This window comes from Astatotilapia calliptera, chromosome 22 (assembly GCF_900246225.1).
Source record: "Astatotilapia calliptera chromosome 22, fAstCal1.2, whole genome shotgun sequence".
Classification (NCBI taxonomy): domain Eukaryota; kingdom Metazoa; phylum Chordata; class Actinopteri; order Cichliformes; family Cichlidae; genus Astatotilapia; species Astatotilapia calliptera.
The window spans coordinates 30,611,646-30,627,693 of record NC_039322.1 but is presented as its reverse complement, the minus strand read 5'-3'; the positions used below and the strand labels follow the sequence as shown (position 1 = coordinate 30,627,693).

Sequence of the window (16,048 nt, the reverse complement as noted above, 5' to 3'; positions counted from 1 at the left end):
CTGTATGTTAAACGTACCAACAGCAGAGACAGAGAGAAAACACTTGTCGCACTTGTGGAAATGAGTATTCTCAGCATCAGCTCTAGTTACGTGTAACCACACTTTTCAGCGTGTAGTTTTCTCTGCTATTGTCACTAAGTAAAGTGGCAAAGTGAGTGTGTTTGTGTGTCGCTGGGTGCTAAGGTGCTGCTGCAGCTGCCTAGTTGTTAGATGAATGTGCAAATCTTACTGGAAATAATAAAAGCTGATCAGACATTTGCAGATCTTTCACAGAAAAGTGCACAGGGTGCTTAAGTCACGAAGCTGACACATTCAGATGCTGTCAAGGACTGTATGTCTGAGAGAGGACTGACTGACTGCTAGGTTTGGCCTTTTCTTTGTAACTGTTTGCTGTACGGCTTCTCTCACATCGATGTGGAGGGATTTTAGTCCACTCTTCTTTACAGTGTTGCTTCATTTCATTAAAATCTGCAGGCATTCGTTTATGCACAGCTCTTTTAAGATCTTACTATTTACTACTTCAGTCAGGTTGAGGTCTGGACTGATTGGGCCATCGCAGCACTGTGATTCTTTTCTTTTTGCTGCTTGTCTTAAGATAATTGTCCTGCATCACTCAGTTTGGGCTAAGCTTCAGCTGTCAGTAAGATGGTCTTACCTTTGTCTCTAGAATACTTGATATTACTTGAGTTGATAAGCTTTTTGTTTTGGTTAAGAAACAGTAATTCGATTGAGTTTTATTTTTTTAAGACTCTAGTTTTGAAGAAACAGAAAAGAATTTGGGAAACAATTAGCCCCCAAAAAATCAGTGTCCACAGTTTTTATAAATTGGCATAACTATGAACAAGCACTGCTAGATTCTTCTCTTTTGTATCTATTCATTTTTTGAAAACTTCCCTTATTATCCCATTTGAACCTTGTGTAAATTTTCACCAGTAGATTGTGGTCAGCCTAATTCTGGTTTTACTGCCCCTCCTAATTTAAGTTCATAATCCTAGTAATGGTAGATGATAAAGGACAAACACATTTTAGTTAGCCAAAAGAGAGAAAAAACATTAAGGTTAGACTGAGACCCATAGCAGTCATGGCTATGGGGTCCAGAAAACAGATGAGGTCAATTAAACATTATGCAGTGTTTTATATTTGGACCCCTGGCTGTGGTTCATCTGTAGGAAGACAGCAAAGTGACTCTTGACCTCTAAGTTTTTCCCTATTGAGTCAGCTGTTTACCTCAGCTGTCAGTGTTGGGTGAGAAACATCCACTTTTTATATTCTGGAGGAAGCTGTAAAACTTTGTGAAGGGACTCTGAAACGAACGAGTTGATGAGTCAGCGAAGCTCACTTTTGACTGAGTTGTTGAGGATACCCCGATCTTTTCTATTCATAACTTCTGCTGTTTTTGCTTTTGTTAGCTGCTGTTGGATGTCTAATCTGTTGACAATAGGTAACTGTGACAACTTGAGGAATAAATGAGCATGTTTATGCAAATGCTCACGTGTTAGAGCCTTGACTTTGGTTCAGGAGGTCAGGCTTGAGGTTAGGAACAAGATGACATTTTATCAATACTGCTTGTCTCTTTCTTTTTTTGGTAAAGGGGACCCTTTCTCCGATGATAAAATACAGGTATAATATTTCATGTCTGCAGTTTAAAAGGGCAGGCATGAATTGAAATGTGCCTCCACAGCATGCCCAGGCCTAAAACTTCCCTTCTCCTCCCCTCTCTTCTCCTAACGTACTTTGTATGTGGCTGATGTGTAGTCATATAATTAAAATCTATTTGGTCAGAAGGGAGATATCCTTCCTGGCCACTGTATTTAAAAACGGCAGAAAGCCTGCACCCACTCCTCTATATTTTTAATACATGAACTATAAATTTATCAACTTACTTCAATGATTAGTAGCTGTAGCTTCTAGCTCAACAGCCTGTGGATATGTAATCCTGTGCCTGTTATAACACAGACAGTACAACTAAAGTTCTCCTTCAAGATACTAAAGTGGAAATTACTATTTGTCAGCCCTGGTCTGTTTCTTTTTTGTTTTTCCACTTCATTGCTATTCTTATTTACTTGCCTCCGTGCTCTGGCAAAAGCAGTATTGTCTTCATGCTAATAACAGCTGAGGTGAAGAAGCCAAACAAAAGGAGAAATATGAGCTTGAGAAAAAAACTTTTTCTTTCCGCAGTCTCTCTAGGTGCCCTGGAAACTTTTTGCATAATGGGATTTTGTCAGCAGTGAGACTCTAGCTGTCAGTCAAAAGTGAATTGAGCTCCATCAACACAAACTGCTGCCATTCATCATCCCCATCTCCAGGGGTTACACTTGATCGACAGTCACATGGGATATCGCTGCCTCAGCATCAGTCTTCCCCCGTGGTCCGGTCTCATTAGTCATTTTAATAAGCTCTTTTCTACTGATGTGAGCAGGCTGCAGGGTCAGCGTGATGGAGGGTTTCAAACAGATAATATTAACCTAAAGTTGGCCTAAAAATGATTTCATCATTTCCTAAATAATGAAGCACAAAGGATGTGTGGAGGAAGAAGGGAGAACGAGTGCATGCAGGTACCTGTCTGGTTTATCTGTGCGGTATAAGGCTTTGTTAAATCCATCCAGTAGAGTTGCATGTGTCTGCAGGATGATGATGTTGTAGATTACCACGGCGACCAGCATCACCACCATCTTCAGCTCGTAGTTGATCCTCAAGAACACGGAGCATGACACCAAGCCCAGTATACAGCAGTAGATAAAGTACTGAAAGAGAGTAAAGGAACATCAACAACAGATGACCCAATATGGCATGTGCTGTGTGACTGATAAGTTATATTGCATACTTTGATAAAAATGTGGGATACTTTTAGTTTTGTGAGGCCCAAATGCTGCCTTAAAGGGAGCACAGCTAAAACAGCTCGTTTCTGATAGACAATGAACTGAGGGGCTGCACCAAGGCTCACCTGTTCTACTAGAGTCCAAGAAAAGATACAGAGCTGGACACGAACACAACACAACACAACACAGAGACACAGATGTCTCATTTTGCTTGTTTAGATGTCATTTTAGATGGCCGCAGTACTTTCTCTGCAGGTCATGTTGCTGACCTCTCACTGCTGTACTTACTGGCAGGTAAAACTTGTTTTTGCCTGTGTTGTCCACCATGTAGTCCAGCTGGCTGTTATTGGTTAGATTCACAGTTGGCAGGATGTCATCCACAGGTCCTCCAGGATCCTCCACAAAAAACTAACAAAACCAAAAGAGATCCAAGCAGAATACACAGAAAATAAAACATGTCAGGCGTTGACATTTCGTCAATGTCATTGTCAATACAAATCCATATAAAAATATCAATCAACAAATACATCAGTTTTTTTCTAAATTAGTTTCTGTCAGTCACATCACATGGGTCTCTAGCCTTTCTAAAGCTCTTTCCAAGGTTTTCTTTGGTCACTGGCTGCTTTTTCACTCCAGTCCGGTGCCAGACCATTTTCAGAGGGATGTGTTTGAGCACTTAACACTGACCAGTGAATCACTCAAGCATAAAAACGTGCCAAACTCAAGAAATGAAGCTCTATTTTCTCTACACATAACTGACAACTGAGCAAAGAACCAATTTAATTTGTATCTTTAGGCACTATGTTTTTAGCAGCCTGTCACAAAAACACATAATTTGTTCCCATTACTTTAGCTGAATCTATGAATATGGCAATGCCAAAGGTTACACACATTTTGACAGGAATAAAATAGCATTTTACCACGAAAAAGGTGATTCCAAAAAAAGATACTGATAACAACTTTGATTGCTATTTGAAGCTATTCATTTTTAAAGAAACTCTCTTATGATGAGAAATAGAACCAAGCCCACAAACCTGATTATGATTATAAATGGATTAGATTACTGTAACTTGAAGTAAGCTACATTTTTAACCAAAGATCTGTGTAATACTTTGCTATGGTATGACACCTGCATACCTCAACATCATGCACGAATTGAGTCCAGAGATGCACAAAAATAAGACTATTAGTTTATGAAAGTTCCTTTAGAAAATAAAGGCAAAGCCTCCAGTTTCATAAGTATATGTGAACATATCTGATGTATGAGCATCACATTCTGAAACATCTCCATTCTTCGTTATAGGCGTGAATCTGGATCAGTTCCAAGAGTTAATCTCTAATTCGGTGAAACATTGTAGCCTTGGGAGTGAATTTCCTGTTTCCATCATTGAACAGAAGTCATTCTAAGAGAAACATTTCAAGCTTTTGAAATATTCTTTTACACTTTGGCAGTAAAATTCTTTAAAGATTTCACCTTTATCGTTATTGTATAACATACATGTGTAATGCGCATATTCTGTGACACATTTCACGCCTGTTTCCTGCTGCATGCCAAATGATGCTGTTCACACTGACAGCGTGTCTATTTAACATTTGAAAGAAATCCCCCATTTAATCACCATAAGCAGGGACTCTCATGCTTGACCTGGACAACATATTGTATGGAAAACCACAACGCTAAAAAAATACAACCATCGCTTTTGGGAGAAAAACCTCAGCAGTGGTACAATTGACCTCCACAGCTGCTGTGGTGTAATCAAGTGGGTAAAAATAGAATAGAAACAGTAAATAATGAATGTGTATTTTTGATCTTGTGTATTTCTTCTACAATTTTCAAAGGAACAGCAGCTGACTGACACAGGCTGAATGCACTAACTAAAGGGAAATTCCTGAAATAGTCCAGTTTTGTGTGGAACAGTACAAACCCAGATTTTAATGACGGTCCCTGTTTTTTTGCAGAAAGTGTGCACCAGTGATATAAAACAGCAAGTTTTTTGTGTGTGCCACGGGAACTGTATTCTTGCTCTCTAATTACTCACATTGCCTGCAGCTACATGACATTTAGCTGCCAGGAGTTGAAGGTTTCAGGTGTAATTTGGGGGAGAAAAAGCTATTCTTCACAGACTTGTTTTATGTTATTTTTATTTCTTTGTGCATTACTCCTGTGTGGGTTGTTTTGGGCCATCGTAACAGTGTGAAAGGCTCACGTGTACCGGTATATATATATTTGTGTACTCACATTTTAATGTTTGTGTACAGTGATGTGAAAAAGTCTTGTGAAACCCCAGTTTCTTAATGTTTTGCTAGGAAACTTTATTGAGACATGTGCAAACATACATGGAAATGAAGCTCATGGGTACGTTCAATAAGGAAGATCTGTGATCAGTCATCTGCCTGCTTTCATTGGTCTTCGGCTGCTTTTCTGTTGACATTATGTACCGCGTTCCCACGCTGTCAATCTAAATAATGACATCATTACTCTATTCCAATCATCTTCTCGCCTGCCTACTTTGAGCCTATCAGCCTCCACTTTGTGTTCAGACTTTCTTTCTCTGAGACTTTCTTCACCACCACTAGTGTCTAGACTCTGGGAGGTCCTGTCCTAAATCCTATCACCGTTGGGATTCTGTTCTAACATGTTGGGTTGGAGTCTAATTACTAAATACATTAATTTCTATCTCAATACATCATGTCAAATTCTTCCAAGTGATCTCTCTGTTATTGAAATACAGGTTATAGTTTAGACAAGTCTAACAAGCTTATTGACACGAGTTGTGGATCAGGACCCTGAATGCAGACTTAGCATAGGCAGGTGAGATGGAAATTAAAGCATACCTTTATTGAATGGCAGCTGAAACAGTCTAAAAATAAAGGGTAACAAATTTAGGGGAAGAAAGGAGAGCAGGAACAGAACTAACTGAAAATGCTTAAGAAGGGAAAACCAAACTAAAAGTGACTGAAAATATTACAAGTGTAAATAACAGGATCTAAGGCAGACTGGACACACCCTGCGAGGGGTAAAGAGATTTACTGATAAAAGAGAAAGGCCTGATTGGGCTCATATGCACACACAGTAGGGAATAATGGGAACTAGAGGCAGCTGTAGGGAACACACAGGTGCAGACAAACGGGGGAAACAAGACTCGGGGAAAGAAAACTGAACAGCCACATGAGACAGAGAGTACCAAAATAACACAGGAAATGACCAAACATGAGAACACCTAACACAGACGGAGACTTAACAATAAGAAAACACCAGGACATACAAGGACTGGACTGAAAGGGAGTGAAAAAGCATCCAGTGTTCAAAGAAAAATGTCAAAGATTTACAGTAAAGTCTTATTCCTTGGAAGGAAACCTCAGAGAGTGCCAACCTCTGCCATGCTCTGGGCAGTATAGTGCTGCCTTTTGTGCATACTCATTTTGTTTTCGTTGTCCCTTCTAAACATAATTTAAGACATTTGTAGTGCAGTAAAAACACATTTTTGGGTCAACTTGAAAGAATGGCTGGTGTGACATGTAAAAGTGAGGTCAGAGGTCAAACGTGACATGATATTTGGATGCAGACTTTAATGCATTACTTTAATGGAATAATTCCCATAATGAGTATCGTATCCTAAATGTTGCCAACACAAACAAAGGCAGAAGAGTTTTAATCACAGTTTTAAAAATTAAAGGCATTTTATCAAAGTTTGGCCTTATTTGACCTTGAAGACGAGGTCAAAGGTTCAAAGTGATGAGATATTTAGAATCACCACATATTCACATTCCCTATATGCCCATATGTTGTCAATACAAACAATGGCAGTAAGAAACATAGTTTTAAATAGCTCTGTGTCGTATTATTATCACTCTGACCTTCGGATCAATCTATTGACCTTGAAGAAGAGGTTAGTGATCAAATGTGACATGATATTTAAGATACCATATTGTAAGATACTTTAGATATGTTGATCAATTGTTCAATTTTCAACCACTAAATCATTAAGTTGACCTTGAAGACCTTGGTGGGGGATGACTTTGGGTTGGCTTATGTTTATGTTACGCACGATTGTCTTTCAGGAATGACCATTAAGGTTCAGTTTATGCTCTGTGGGCACCATTTCCCTCTTCGAAACAATCTGGGTATTCATAGAATCCATTATGTCGACCACATGATCAGGTTCACCAGTTTCCTTAAAACACCTTTCCACAGGAAGGGCATTAACCTCATTTCAAAACCTCTGATTGCTCTTAGAGAAGTATTCCTGTTTCTCCCACTTATAAGTTTTAAACTTCCATTGATCTACTTGCCTTTTAAGGTGTAAGGACATTTTTCTGACCTTTGATTTTGAGACAAGACTTGTATCTGGATTACTGAAGAAAATTCAATGTAGTTATAAAGTTCCCCAAAAGCTTCATTTATAAAAACACACACTGGTAAACGCCAGTTGTAGCAAGTGGTTAAAATTATTGTTACTATTAAGAAGGTTTGATTGCAACCCCGTGGCAACTGTTTTTCTGCTGTTCTGTCTGCAGCACTGATTTATTTCAACTTGACATAGTCTGCAGTGCACAAAAAACAACATAAAAATGTTAACCTCTGACCTCAAGGTCAGGAAATCTTGTAAATGCGATAACTTGAGAACGAGGCGACATAGGAGTTTCAAACTAGGTACATCTACTAGGAGGCTGAGTGGAAGTCACCGGTGAGACTTGTGAGATTCCCGGGCTTCGTCTTTGCCTGTTTTTGTTTTGTTGTTTTTGTATGTGCTGCGTCGCATTTCTGTGATAAATAAGTGGCTGCTGCCCTAAAAAACAAAGAAATGCTTGACAGGGGCTGAGGCAGTAACTTGGGGGGGGGGGGGGGGGGGGGGGGCTTAGCTAACGGTCAGCATGTTGTCTTGCACTTCGTCTGTTGGCTCCACGGGGGAACCTAAAGAAGCTATTTTAGTAACGGAGATGATTTCTTCTTTTGTCACAAGGATGCTGAAATGTGAACGAGATGACAAAAACTTTGTGTACATAATACCGATTTCATGTAACATTTGGCATTAATCATCGTTATAAGCTATGTTTTTCTTTTTTTAAATGTATTATTGTTATTTTCCTCTAATGAAATGCCTTTTTTTCTTTTCTATTTTTTGAAAATTCAAAATTCACCAAATGGCCAAAGTGTAAAATACTGATATACATTGTACATAAAGAAAAATACGAGAGCAAATAATGAACACGGAGGCGATCGGAAGCGCTCACAGTTGGCAGTTAAGTTGATGCTGAATTTAACTTAGCAATTATCTATGCATTCTTTTGATCTGGAGAAATGGAAAGTCATGAAAAGCCTCGCATGCTCTGGGATGGCTGAGAGAGAGAGAGAGAGAGAGAGAGAGAGAGAGAGAGAGAGAGAGAGAGAGAGAGAGAGAGAGAGAGAGACTGTATGTATTGAACAGAAATATTTTTTATTTTATTTATTCTATTTTATAAAAGGTATATACTGATTTTTATTAGTTGGGGCAAGTAAAGTCTCATGGCTGTCATCGTCTCAGTCCCCGGTTAAGTCACAACGCTACAACAAGCTCCGCTTTGCAGAACACAGCAGGTTATGGCCTATATCTTCACCTTGTACAGTGTACCGAGAGCTGGGAGTCCACTGCTCCGTCTGAACCGCTGACCGGAGGGTGAGGAGGAAGATTGTAGCAGCAGTGGACTCCTTGCATCTCTTGTCAGTCTTGCGCGCACACACACACACACACACACACACACACACACACACACACACACACACACACACACACACATATATATATACACTTTCCATTTCCCACTGATGGATGTGTCTGCTTCCGTTTGCTGCTCACTGATTTGTACACTTTATCAATGTAACCAATTGTGAGAATAAACAGCATTATAAAAAAAAAAAAGTTAAAGTTTAAGCCAGTATTGGTGCAGTCTATTCAAACCAAATCATATAAATATCCGCTGTGCTACTGCAGCTTTTATCAGAAAATGCATGGCACAGTTATCTGACGCTTCAGCAGCACTTCCAAGAACCAGCAGTCAAACCACATTCACAACATTTAAAACTGGCTTCTCACCATGTTAAAGACAGCCATGACCAGCACGAGAGCAGTGGTCGTCATGGTGAGGACCAATCGCAGCCAGGGGTTATTGGTGACGATGATACGAGAAGAAGTCGGAAACCATGTAAGAGAGCAGAAGGACCCCTTCCTTCCCTGCTGTGGATACAAAGAAACAGAGGGAATGACATGAAGGTGAGGAAACAGGGAGTGGGAGTGCTAAACAGAAACACTGCTTTCCTCTGGGGATTAATTAAAAATGATACTGTAAGCTGGAAAACAGTATATTTAAAACATCACATTTATTTTATTTATATACAGTCCAGGGTAGATGATTCCTAAGGCATAAAGATATAGCTACAGCAAGCACATGGCACAAGTTCAAGAAGGTCATTCATTCCCATGTGGTGTCTTGTGATATAGGAATAATTAGTGTGCGGAATTCAAAGAAAACAGAAAGATCTCTGAACTGGAAAAGTTGCATGCTACACATCCATCTGTTGTTAATATGAAGGTAATGCTGGCAGCAGGACCATCTTTGGACTCTCTTTTACTTAGAAGGCTGAGCAGTGTATTAAATTTGCATATGTGGTAGAATGTAATATACAGTAGAGCAGTGGTCCCCAACCTTTTTTGCCGACAGTATTTTCAAGGACCGGTCTTTAAGGTGTCACGAATAAATATAACAAAATAAAACCAGTACCGGTACCCAAAAAAAGGAGATTTATTCATAACACACTGGAAACCGAGTTAACGATAAAAACGATAAAAAATCACGATGAAACCCTGAAAACCATAAATTTCACGGCCAAACCTCAACTATCGCGGCCCGGTACCAAATGACTCACGGACCGGTACTGGTCCAAGGCCCAGGGGTTGGACCCCGGCAGTAGAGTGCAGTAATACTGTAATATACGGTAATATGCAATGTAAATATATTATGAGACAAGTAAACAGGAGGCAAGACTCACAGACATCTTAATGCATGCAAAAAACAACTAAATGGTATTAATAATGAGTTTTACCAGTGACCTGAGCTAAATGATAAACAGCAATAGATCCAAACATATGGGATTTGATTTTATAGTCAGAACTTATTGGTCAATTCAGTTCTATCTGTATAGCACCATATCACAACAACGGTCACCTCAAGGTGCATAATACTGTCTGGTAAAGACATTACAATAATACAGAGAAATCCCAACAATCAGACAAACACAAGAGCAAGAACTTGGCGACAGTGGAAAGAAAAACTCCCTTTAAACAATAAGAAACCTCTGGCACAAGCAGGCTCAGGCAGACGCACACATCTACCACGAACAGTTGGGGATGGGGGAGAGAGAAAGACCTCCTTATCTGGAGATGTGTTATGATTCCTCTGATAAAGGCTCCCTTTGCCAGATCCCTCACTGAGGCCAGTGTTGCCTTCACACATACTCATTCATGCTGTTCTAACACTATCACCTTCTAGGTTGGTGCATTTCAAACTGTGGCAGTTTTGGAACAGATGTGTGTAAATTAGAGGCCGACTGGACACCAGCCTGTTCCAATCACCGGCTTATTGATCAGTGCATGTCTAATAATAAGTTTAGATGCAGTAAAGGCCTTTGAAAGACTTCTATCCACTCTGCTCTGGCACACAGTACATTAGAGGGTTATGCAAGCAGAGCCTGGAGTGCCCACTAATGACCAACTGTCATCCCCATGTACATACACAGGGAATAATGCTGCCATTGGCTACGTTGGGCTTGCTTTTACATGCAACGAAAGCTCTACTAAGGCTTCGTTTTCAAATGGCAACCCCAAACCTGATTCGTAACAAGAGCAGAAAACCAATCAGTTGGTTTATTTCTTTAGAACAAGCAGAAACTAGCATTAATAAAAGGATAAGCTACAAAAAGAGAGAGGTCTAGCAGTTTTATTAAATAGTTAAGAGGATTAATAATGATCCTTAATCAGCGTGGCTAGATATGGAATTATTTAACCCAGGTAGGATACTATTAAGTCTATTCTTTGCCCTATAGACCCAAGAAAAATCAAGACTGATGTGGATAATAACATAATAATTTGAACTTCTCAACAAGCCTGGCAGGGGAAAAAGAAAGCTACTCAAGAACATTGTCCTCCCTGGCTGCCATACAGAGTAACATTGATTTCTCTGAGGCCTGTTCAGATGGAGGATTCAATACCAGGAGGAGGGAGGGGGATTTTGACAATGGGGCATCTGTTTGACAAAGCAGTGATGCTTATACTAGAATAAATCCAACACAATTATCGTCTCCTCTTAAGAAAAAAAACCCCCAACTTTTCAGGTCTTTTCAAATTGTAGCTTTTGTCAGAGAAACATTATTTTGTGCTTTTTCTGTGCTCAATTTAACCACACTACTATAGTTCCGTGTCCTCGGGACACTTTCAGCATATATCAAATGATACATTTAAGCTGACAAATAAAAGAAATTTGGCAATTTACCTCAGGCAGATATATGATCTAAAGTAAGTTATATAAGTGTATATTAGCTTGCCGGCTAGTTTCTGATTTGTCACCCTTCCGGACGGTATGTTCACACATGCTTTGTTTTGTGTCCTTGTATTTTGCGACACTACAGCAGTGACAAACAAACAAAAAAAACACCTACTCTGGCTGAAATGGTGAGCTTAGCTCATCTGACTTGAAAAGACATTTTCCAAGAAATGTGTTTGATCACAATAACCGTGTAATGCACTCTTTCACAGATGAATGGAACATGTCCTTTAGCTATTATATGCCCCATTAATAATGACTTACACAAACCCAACCGGGCGCACGGAACCAAAGCACACAGAGCATGCAAGGTTTCTCATTAGTCACATGCGTGACCACTGCAGCTTTAACTGGGAACATATTGACTGTTAAAATCACGGTTAGTGCAAACTCATCAAACTTAAGCTCTCCTTATTTTTCCTTTTTGAATATCTAGGTCAGGAGAGACCCACAGTTATTGATATCTCCCCACTAACTAGAAGTGACCCACGTCTATTGTGTGATAATACTCTCTAGAGAAAGGAGGACAAGGAAATGGGTTCTTAAGGGAGAAACCATTATTGATTGTCCATAAATCCTGTGTCAGCTTCTTGTGGCTGACTGAAAACAATACCCAAACCAATACTTATGTTGGAAAGCTAGCTGTAGCAGGGAATTCATGCATGCGCTAATTTATGAAGGAGAACAAAAGAGTGGATTAGCTCGTATACTCCTCACATGTAATGATAGCAGCTGTTCCTCTGCTGAACATCTGTTAATCTTTTCTCATAATCAACCATCTCTCAAGTATAAAGGATCTAATTACACTGTTATTTATAGAGATACATTTTATGTAGGAGGTAGTAAGTGCAAAAAACATTGTCGTTTTACTGTATATATAAAACATAGTTACGTGTGGGTAGGACCAGGCTGGTTAATTCCTCGTGGCACTAATTCAATCAGTTGCTGGAAACATTCCTCTGAGAGTTTAGCCCATATTGACGTGATAGCATCACACAGCTGCTGCAGATATGTCAGCTGTACATTCATGAGCAGAATGTCCTGTTCCACTAATTCCCAAAGGAATCTGTTAAACCGAAAGACCGTTTGAGTACAATGCACTTATTGCCATGTTGAAGAAACCAATTTGAGATGATATGAGCTTTGAGACATGGTGCGTTACTCTGCTGGGAGGAGTCATTGGTCAGTAACAATACTCAGTCAATGCTCAGTGTGCCAAGAAAATCCCCCATACCACTACACTACCAACAGCCTGAACCACTGATACAAGGTAGGATGGATCCAAGCTATCATGTTGTTTATGACAAATTTGACCCTACTATCTGAATCTCACAGCAGAAATCGAGACTCATCAGACCAGACGGGCTTCAAGGTTTGATATCTTGTGTATTCAGAGATACTCTTCTGCATATCTTGGTTGTAATGAGTGGTTATTTGAGTTACTATTTCCTTCCTCTGACCTCTGGCACAAGCAAATCATTTTTCAGCAGTCCGTCTTGACCATGTCTACAAGCCTAAGCGCACTGAGTTGCTGCCATTTGATTGACATATTCAGGATTTGTGTTAATGAGAAGCTGAACTGGGGTACCTAATCAAAGTTGGCTCGTAAATTTATATAGCATAGTTAGAGCTTTACACCAAGCATCAACCTCTGGCCAATGTTGAGATCCCAAAAGCTGCAATTCCTTAAATGGCCACTTGGGGCTAACTGTAAAAGTGAGCTCATACCCACAGACTCTCACCACAACTTCAGCTATGAAATGAACAAGTTCACAGTCTGATTGGTCCCTATTTGAACATTTAAACCGAACATGTTCTGAGGTACAGCCTGTCCAAGAAGTTTGCCGTACACTAAAAACAAGTCTAGTATTTATTAGTGTTATTGAGCACTTTTTAGAAGGCATGCATACTTTAAGAATGAAGCATTTTAACCCAGCTTGCTAATAACCTACCACACCACCCAACTGTCATCTGAAAATGGGTATTTCTGGCTCCACAAAAATATAAATAGTAGCTTCAAGTTGTAGGGTTGAGAAACCAATGGTAAAACCACTGTGTTCATCATTTACATACAGTCTATGATTCTGGTGGAGCGTTATCAGGTACCACTAGCAAACTAGGTTAATAAGACACATCGCGAAGCTGTATTGACGCCATATACAGACAGCGATACTGGCTAATTAGTGCTAAGTAACAGACTAATGACATACTAGAAGTTAACTCATCAAAACTGGGGCACAGACTTATTAAACAGGCCATCTTAGGGTTATGTTGTGCATATGTTTATTAAAACTGGGGTTTCTTTGAGTCTGCACATGCTTTTCTGTGTGTATTTGAACCTACCAGAATGTGACCAGCGAAGCAAAGTAGCAGGATCAAAGCCAATAACAGGAATGCCATCCCAAAGGAGATCCCGAGCACAGCAGTTCTGCAACACACACACAGACACACACACATTACTCTTTAGTCTCTTGGCACCTCTCAGCCTTTTAAAGTGCCATCCAGGCCAATAAATATCACAGAACTTTTAATGTACTCTGCCTCAGACCTGCAGTTCGTTTACACTAAGGCAGAATAACATGGATCGTGTGGCTCAAAAACAGGTTTGCTCATGTTTCAGTTTTCCTGTGGAGTAACACGGTAACGGCTGATTTAAGGACGCCTGCCATAAAACTGATGATGTCACGTCTAAAATGTGCGACGCGATGCTGCAGCAAACAGAGCAAAGGTAAAGAGGGTGAGACGGCTGAATTAGAAAATCAATGGCCTCTCAGATGCTGAATTACACTTTTGGCTCCCAGAAGCAGTAAATTAGCATGACCGCGAATCTCTCTCTCCCCGCTATTAAAGAGACGCCACACTTTGAGTCACCTGATCTATAATCACTAGCAGACACGCTGCCCTTTCATCTCCATCGCCTTTTTTAACATTCCGCCTCTTGCTCCCCTGCCTCTTTCATTTCAGCGCGGTGCCCGTTGATGAGACAGCTGGCGTCAAATGGCTTTTTCACATCAGCCCTGCTGTCACAGCTGGAGTTCGCGTAAACCCTGTAAGACTGGCACAGACTTACTTGGGCAAGACGAGGACCTGCACTATGAATATACAGGAGAATATGAGGCAGGCGCAGGTGACGTAGTACTTGAAGGCAGGTAATGTGGTGGATCTGTACTGCAGAGAGAAGATCGAGACCATGAGTGCAGAAATCAGAGTCAGAACGAGCACTAAACATGCATTGCAAACAAGTTAGAATTGTTCATGTGTGAAAAAAATGATAGTGCTTAACATTTACCATGTAATTGCTGTGAATTCAGGGTTCAACTTTCAGCACCTACAAGTTTATACTGGTTTCTAATGATACTCTAAATTTAGGTAGCGTAAAACAAAAGAAGTAACAACAATCAGTTTTAATGGAAAGGACACTCTAGCTATAGTGTACTAGTGTAATATAGTGGTAATCTCCAAATGATGAGACGAGCATGGAAATTTGAAGTCAGAGGTGTAGTATAGAATATTTAGTGGACACCCCTGTGTTCTATAAGCCTTATATAGCCTGCATAACAACTTCTTTTCCACCGATACCCACACAGTTGCATTGATTTGTTTCTCCCAGCGAGCGATGCCGGCTGCTGTTTTGTATGCAGTCGCCTACCTCTTTCTCCAGGGCTTTGTTGTGAAAGAACAATGAGATCCTCTGGATGTCTTCAGACTTCAGCCACTGTCTGGAGACAACAAGTGAGACAAAGTCCAGAAGTCATTCCCCGGATGACTAATGGTCGCTGTATCCTCAGTGAGAGATAAAATCAGCTGGCGCGGAAAAACAATATTACACGTCACAATGTGCCAACGGCTATGTATAGAACAATAATGCACGTCCCAACCACATAACAGCTGAAGAGTGTGTGAGCTTCGGTTTTACAACTCATCCATTTTGATATTGCTGAGGTCAGAAGTTAGGGGTGCAGCCCACTTCCTTTATTTCCCAAGGGGTGGGCACAGTGGATGGGTCCGCATGTTTGATTTGGCACAGTTTTACGCTGGATGTCCTTCCTGATTCAGCCCTCCTGGGCGAGGTATGACCAGCACTAAGAGTACACCAGCTCATGACTCCCCTGAGGCCGGATTTGTGTCTCCTCTGAGTCTTGAACTGAGGATCTTTCACCTGTACGGTGAATGTAGTGACAACTACACAATTGTGTACTACTATGGGAAAAGAACTCCATTTATAAAGAGCTTTTCTATCCCTGTGATACACCAGAGCCACTTTCACCAACTGCACACACATGTATACAGCGCTGGAGAACATGCTGAAGACAGGGTTCATTTTTGAGAATGACTCTCTGAGGACACTCTGAGGACACCCACTCCACTTCTCGAGAATACACATAGGGTATTTTTTTCCACACGGAGCAAAGTACATTTGGATAGCTTTGTTTTCCCTTCAAGAAGAAAAATTAATTTTTGTATTTACTCAGGTTATCTTTGAGCAAAAACAAAGAAATTGGGAAAAGGAAAATACTTTTTCACTGCACTGTATTATACAGTATTTCTATTGTTATACCTCTCATGGGAGGGTCTTTTTACTTGCTTGAAACAATATCCCAAAGGTGCTTTTTCTTATAAATGCTTACTTTACTTTAGATTTATCTGCTTAG

General features: G+C 40.2%; 1 protein-coding gene across 1 annotated transcript in view; it reads right to left on the bottom strand.

The window, feature by feature from the left end:
- Positions 1 to 16,048, bottom strand: part of adcy2b (adenylate cyclase 2b (brain)) — a 73,137-nt gene that overhangs the window by 9,031 nt on the left and 48,058 nt on the right. The window contains exons 13-18 of the mRNA XM_026155644.1: positions 15,046 to 15,115; positions 14,467 to 14,564; positions 13,740 to 13,824; positions 8,894 to 9,034; positions 3,108 to 3,227; positions 2,560 to 2,744 (exon numbers count right to left, since the gene is read on the bottom strand). Of these exons, the coding sequence (XP_026011429.1) occupies positions 2,560 to 2,744; positions 3,108 to 3,227; positions 8,894 to 9,034; positions 13,740 to 13,824; positions 14,467 to 14,564; positions 15,046 to 15,115 (699 nt within the window). The remainder of the gene's footprint in view (positions 1 to 2,559; positions 2,745 to 3,107; positions 3,228 to 8,893; positions 9,035 to 13,739; positions 13,825 to 14,466; positions 14,565 to 15,045; positions 15,116 to 16,048) is intronic.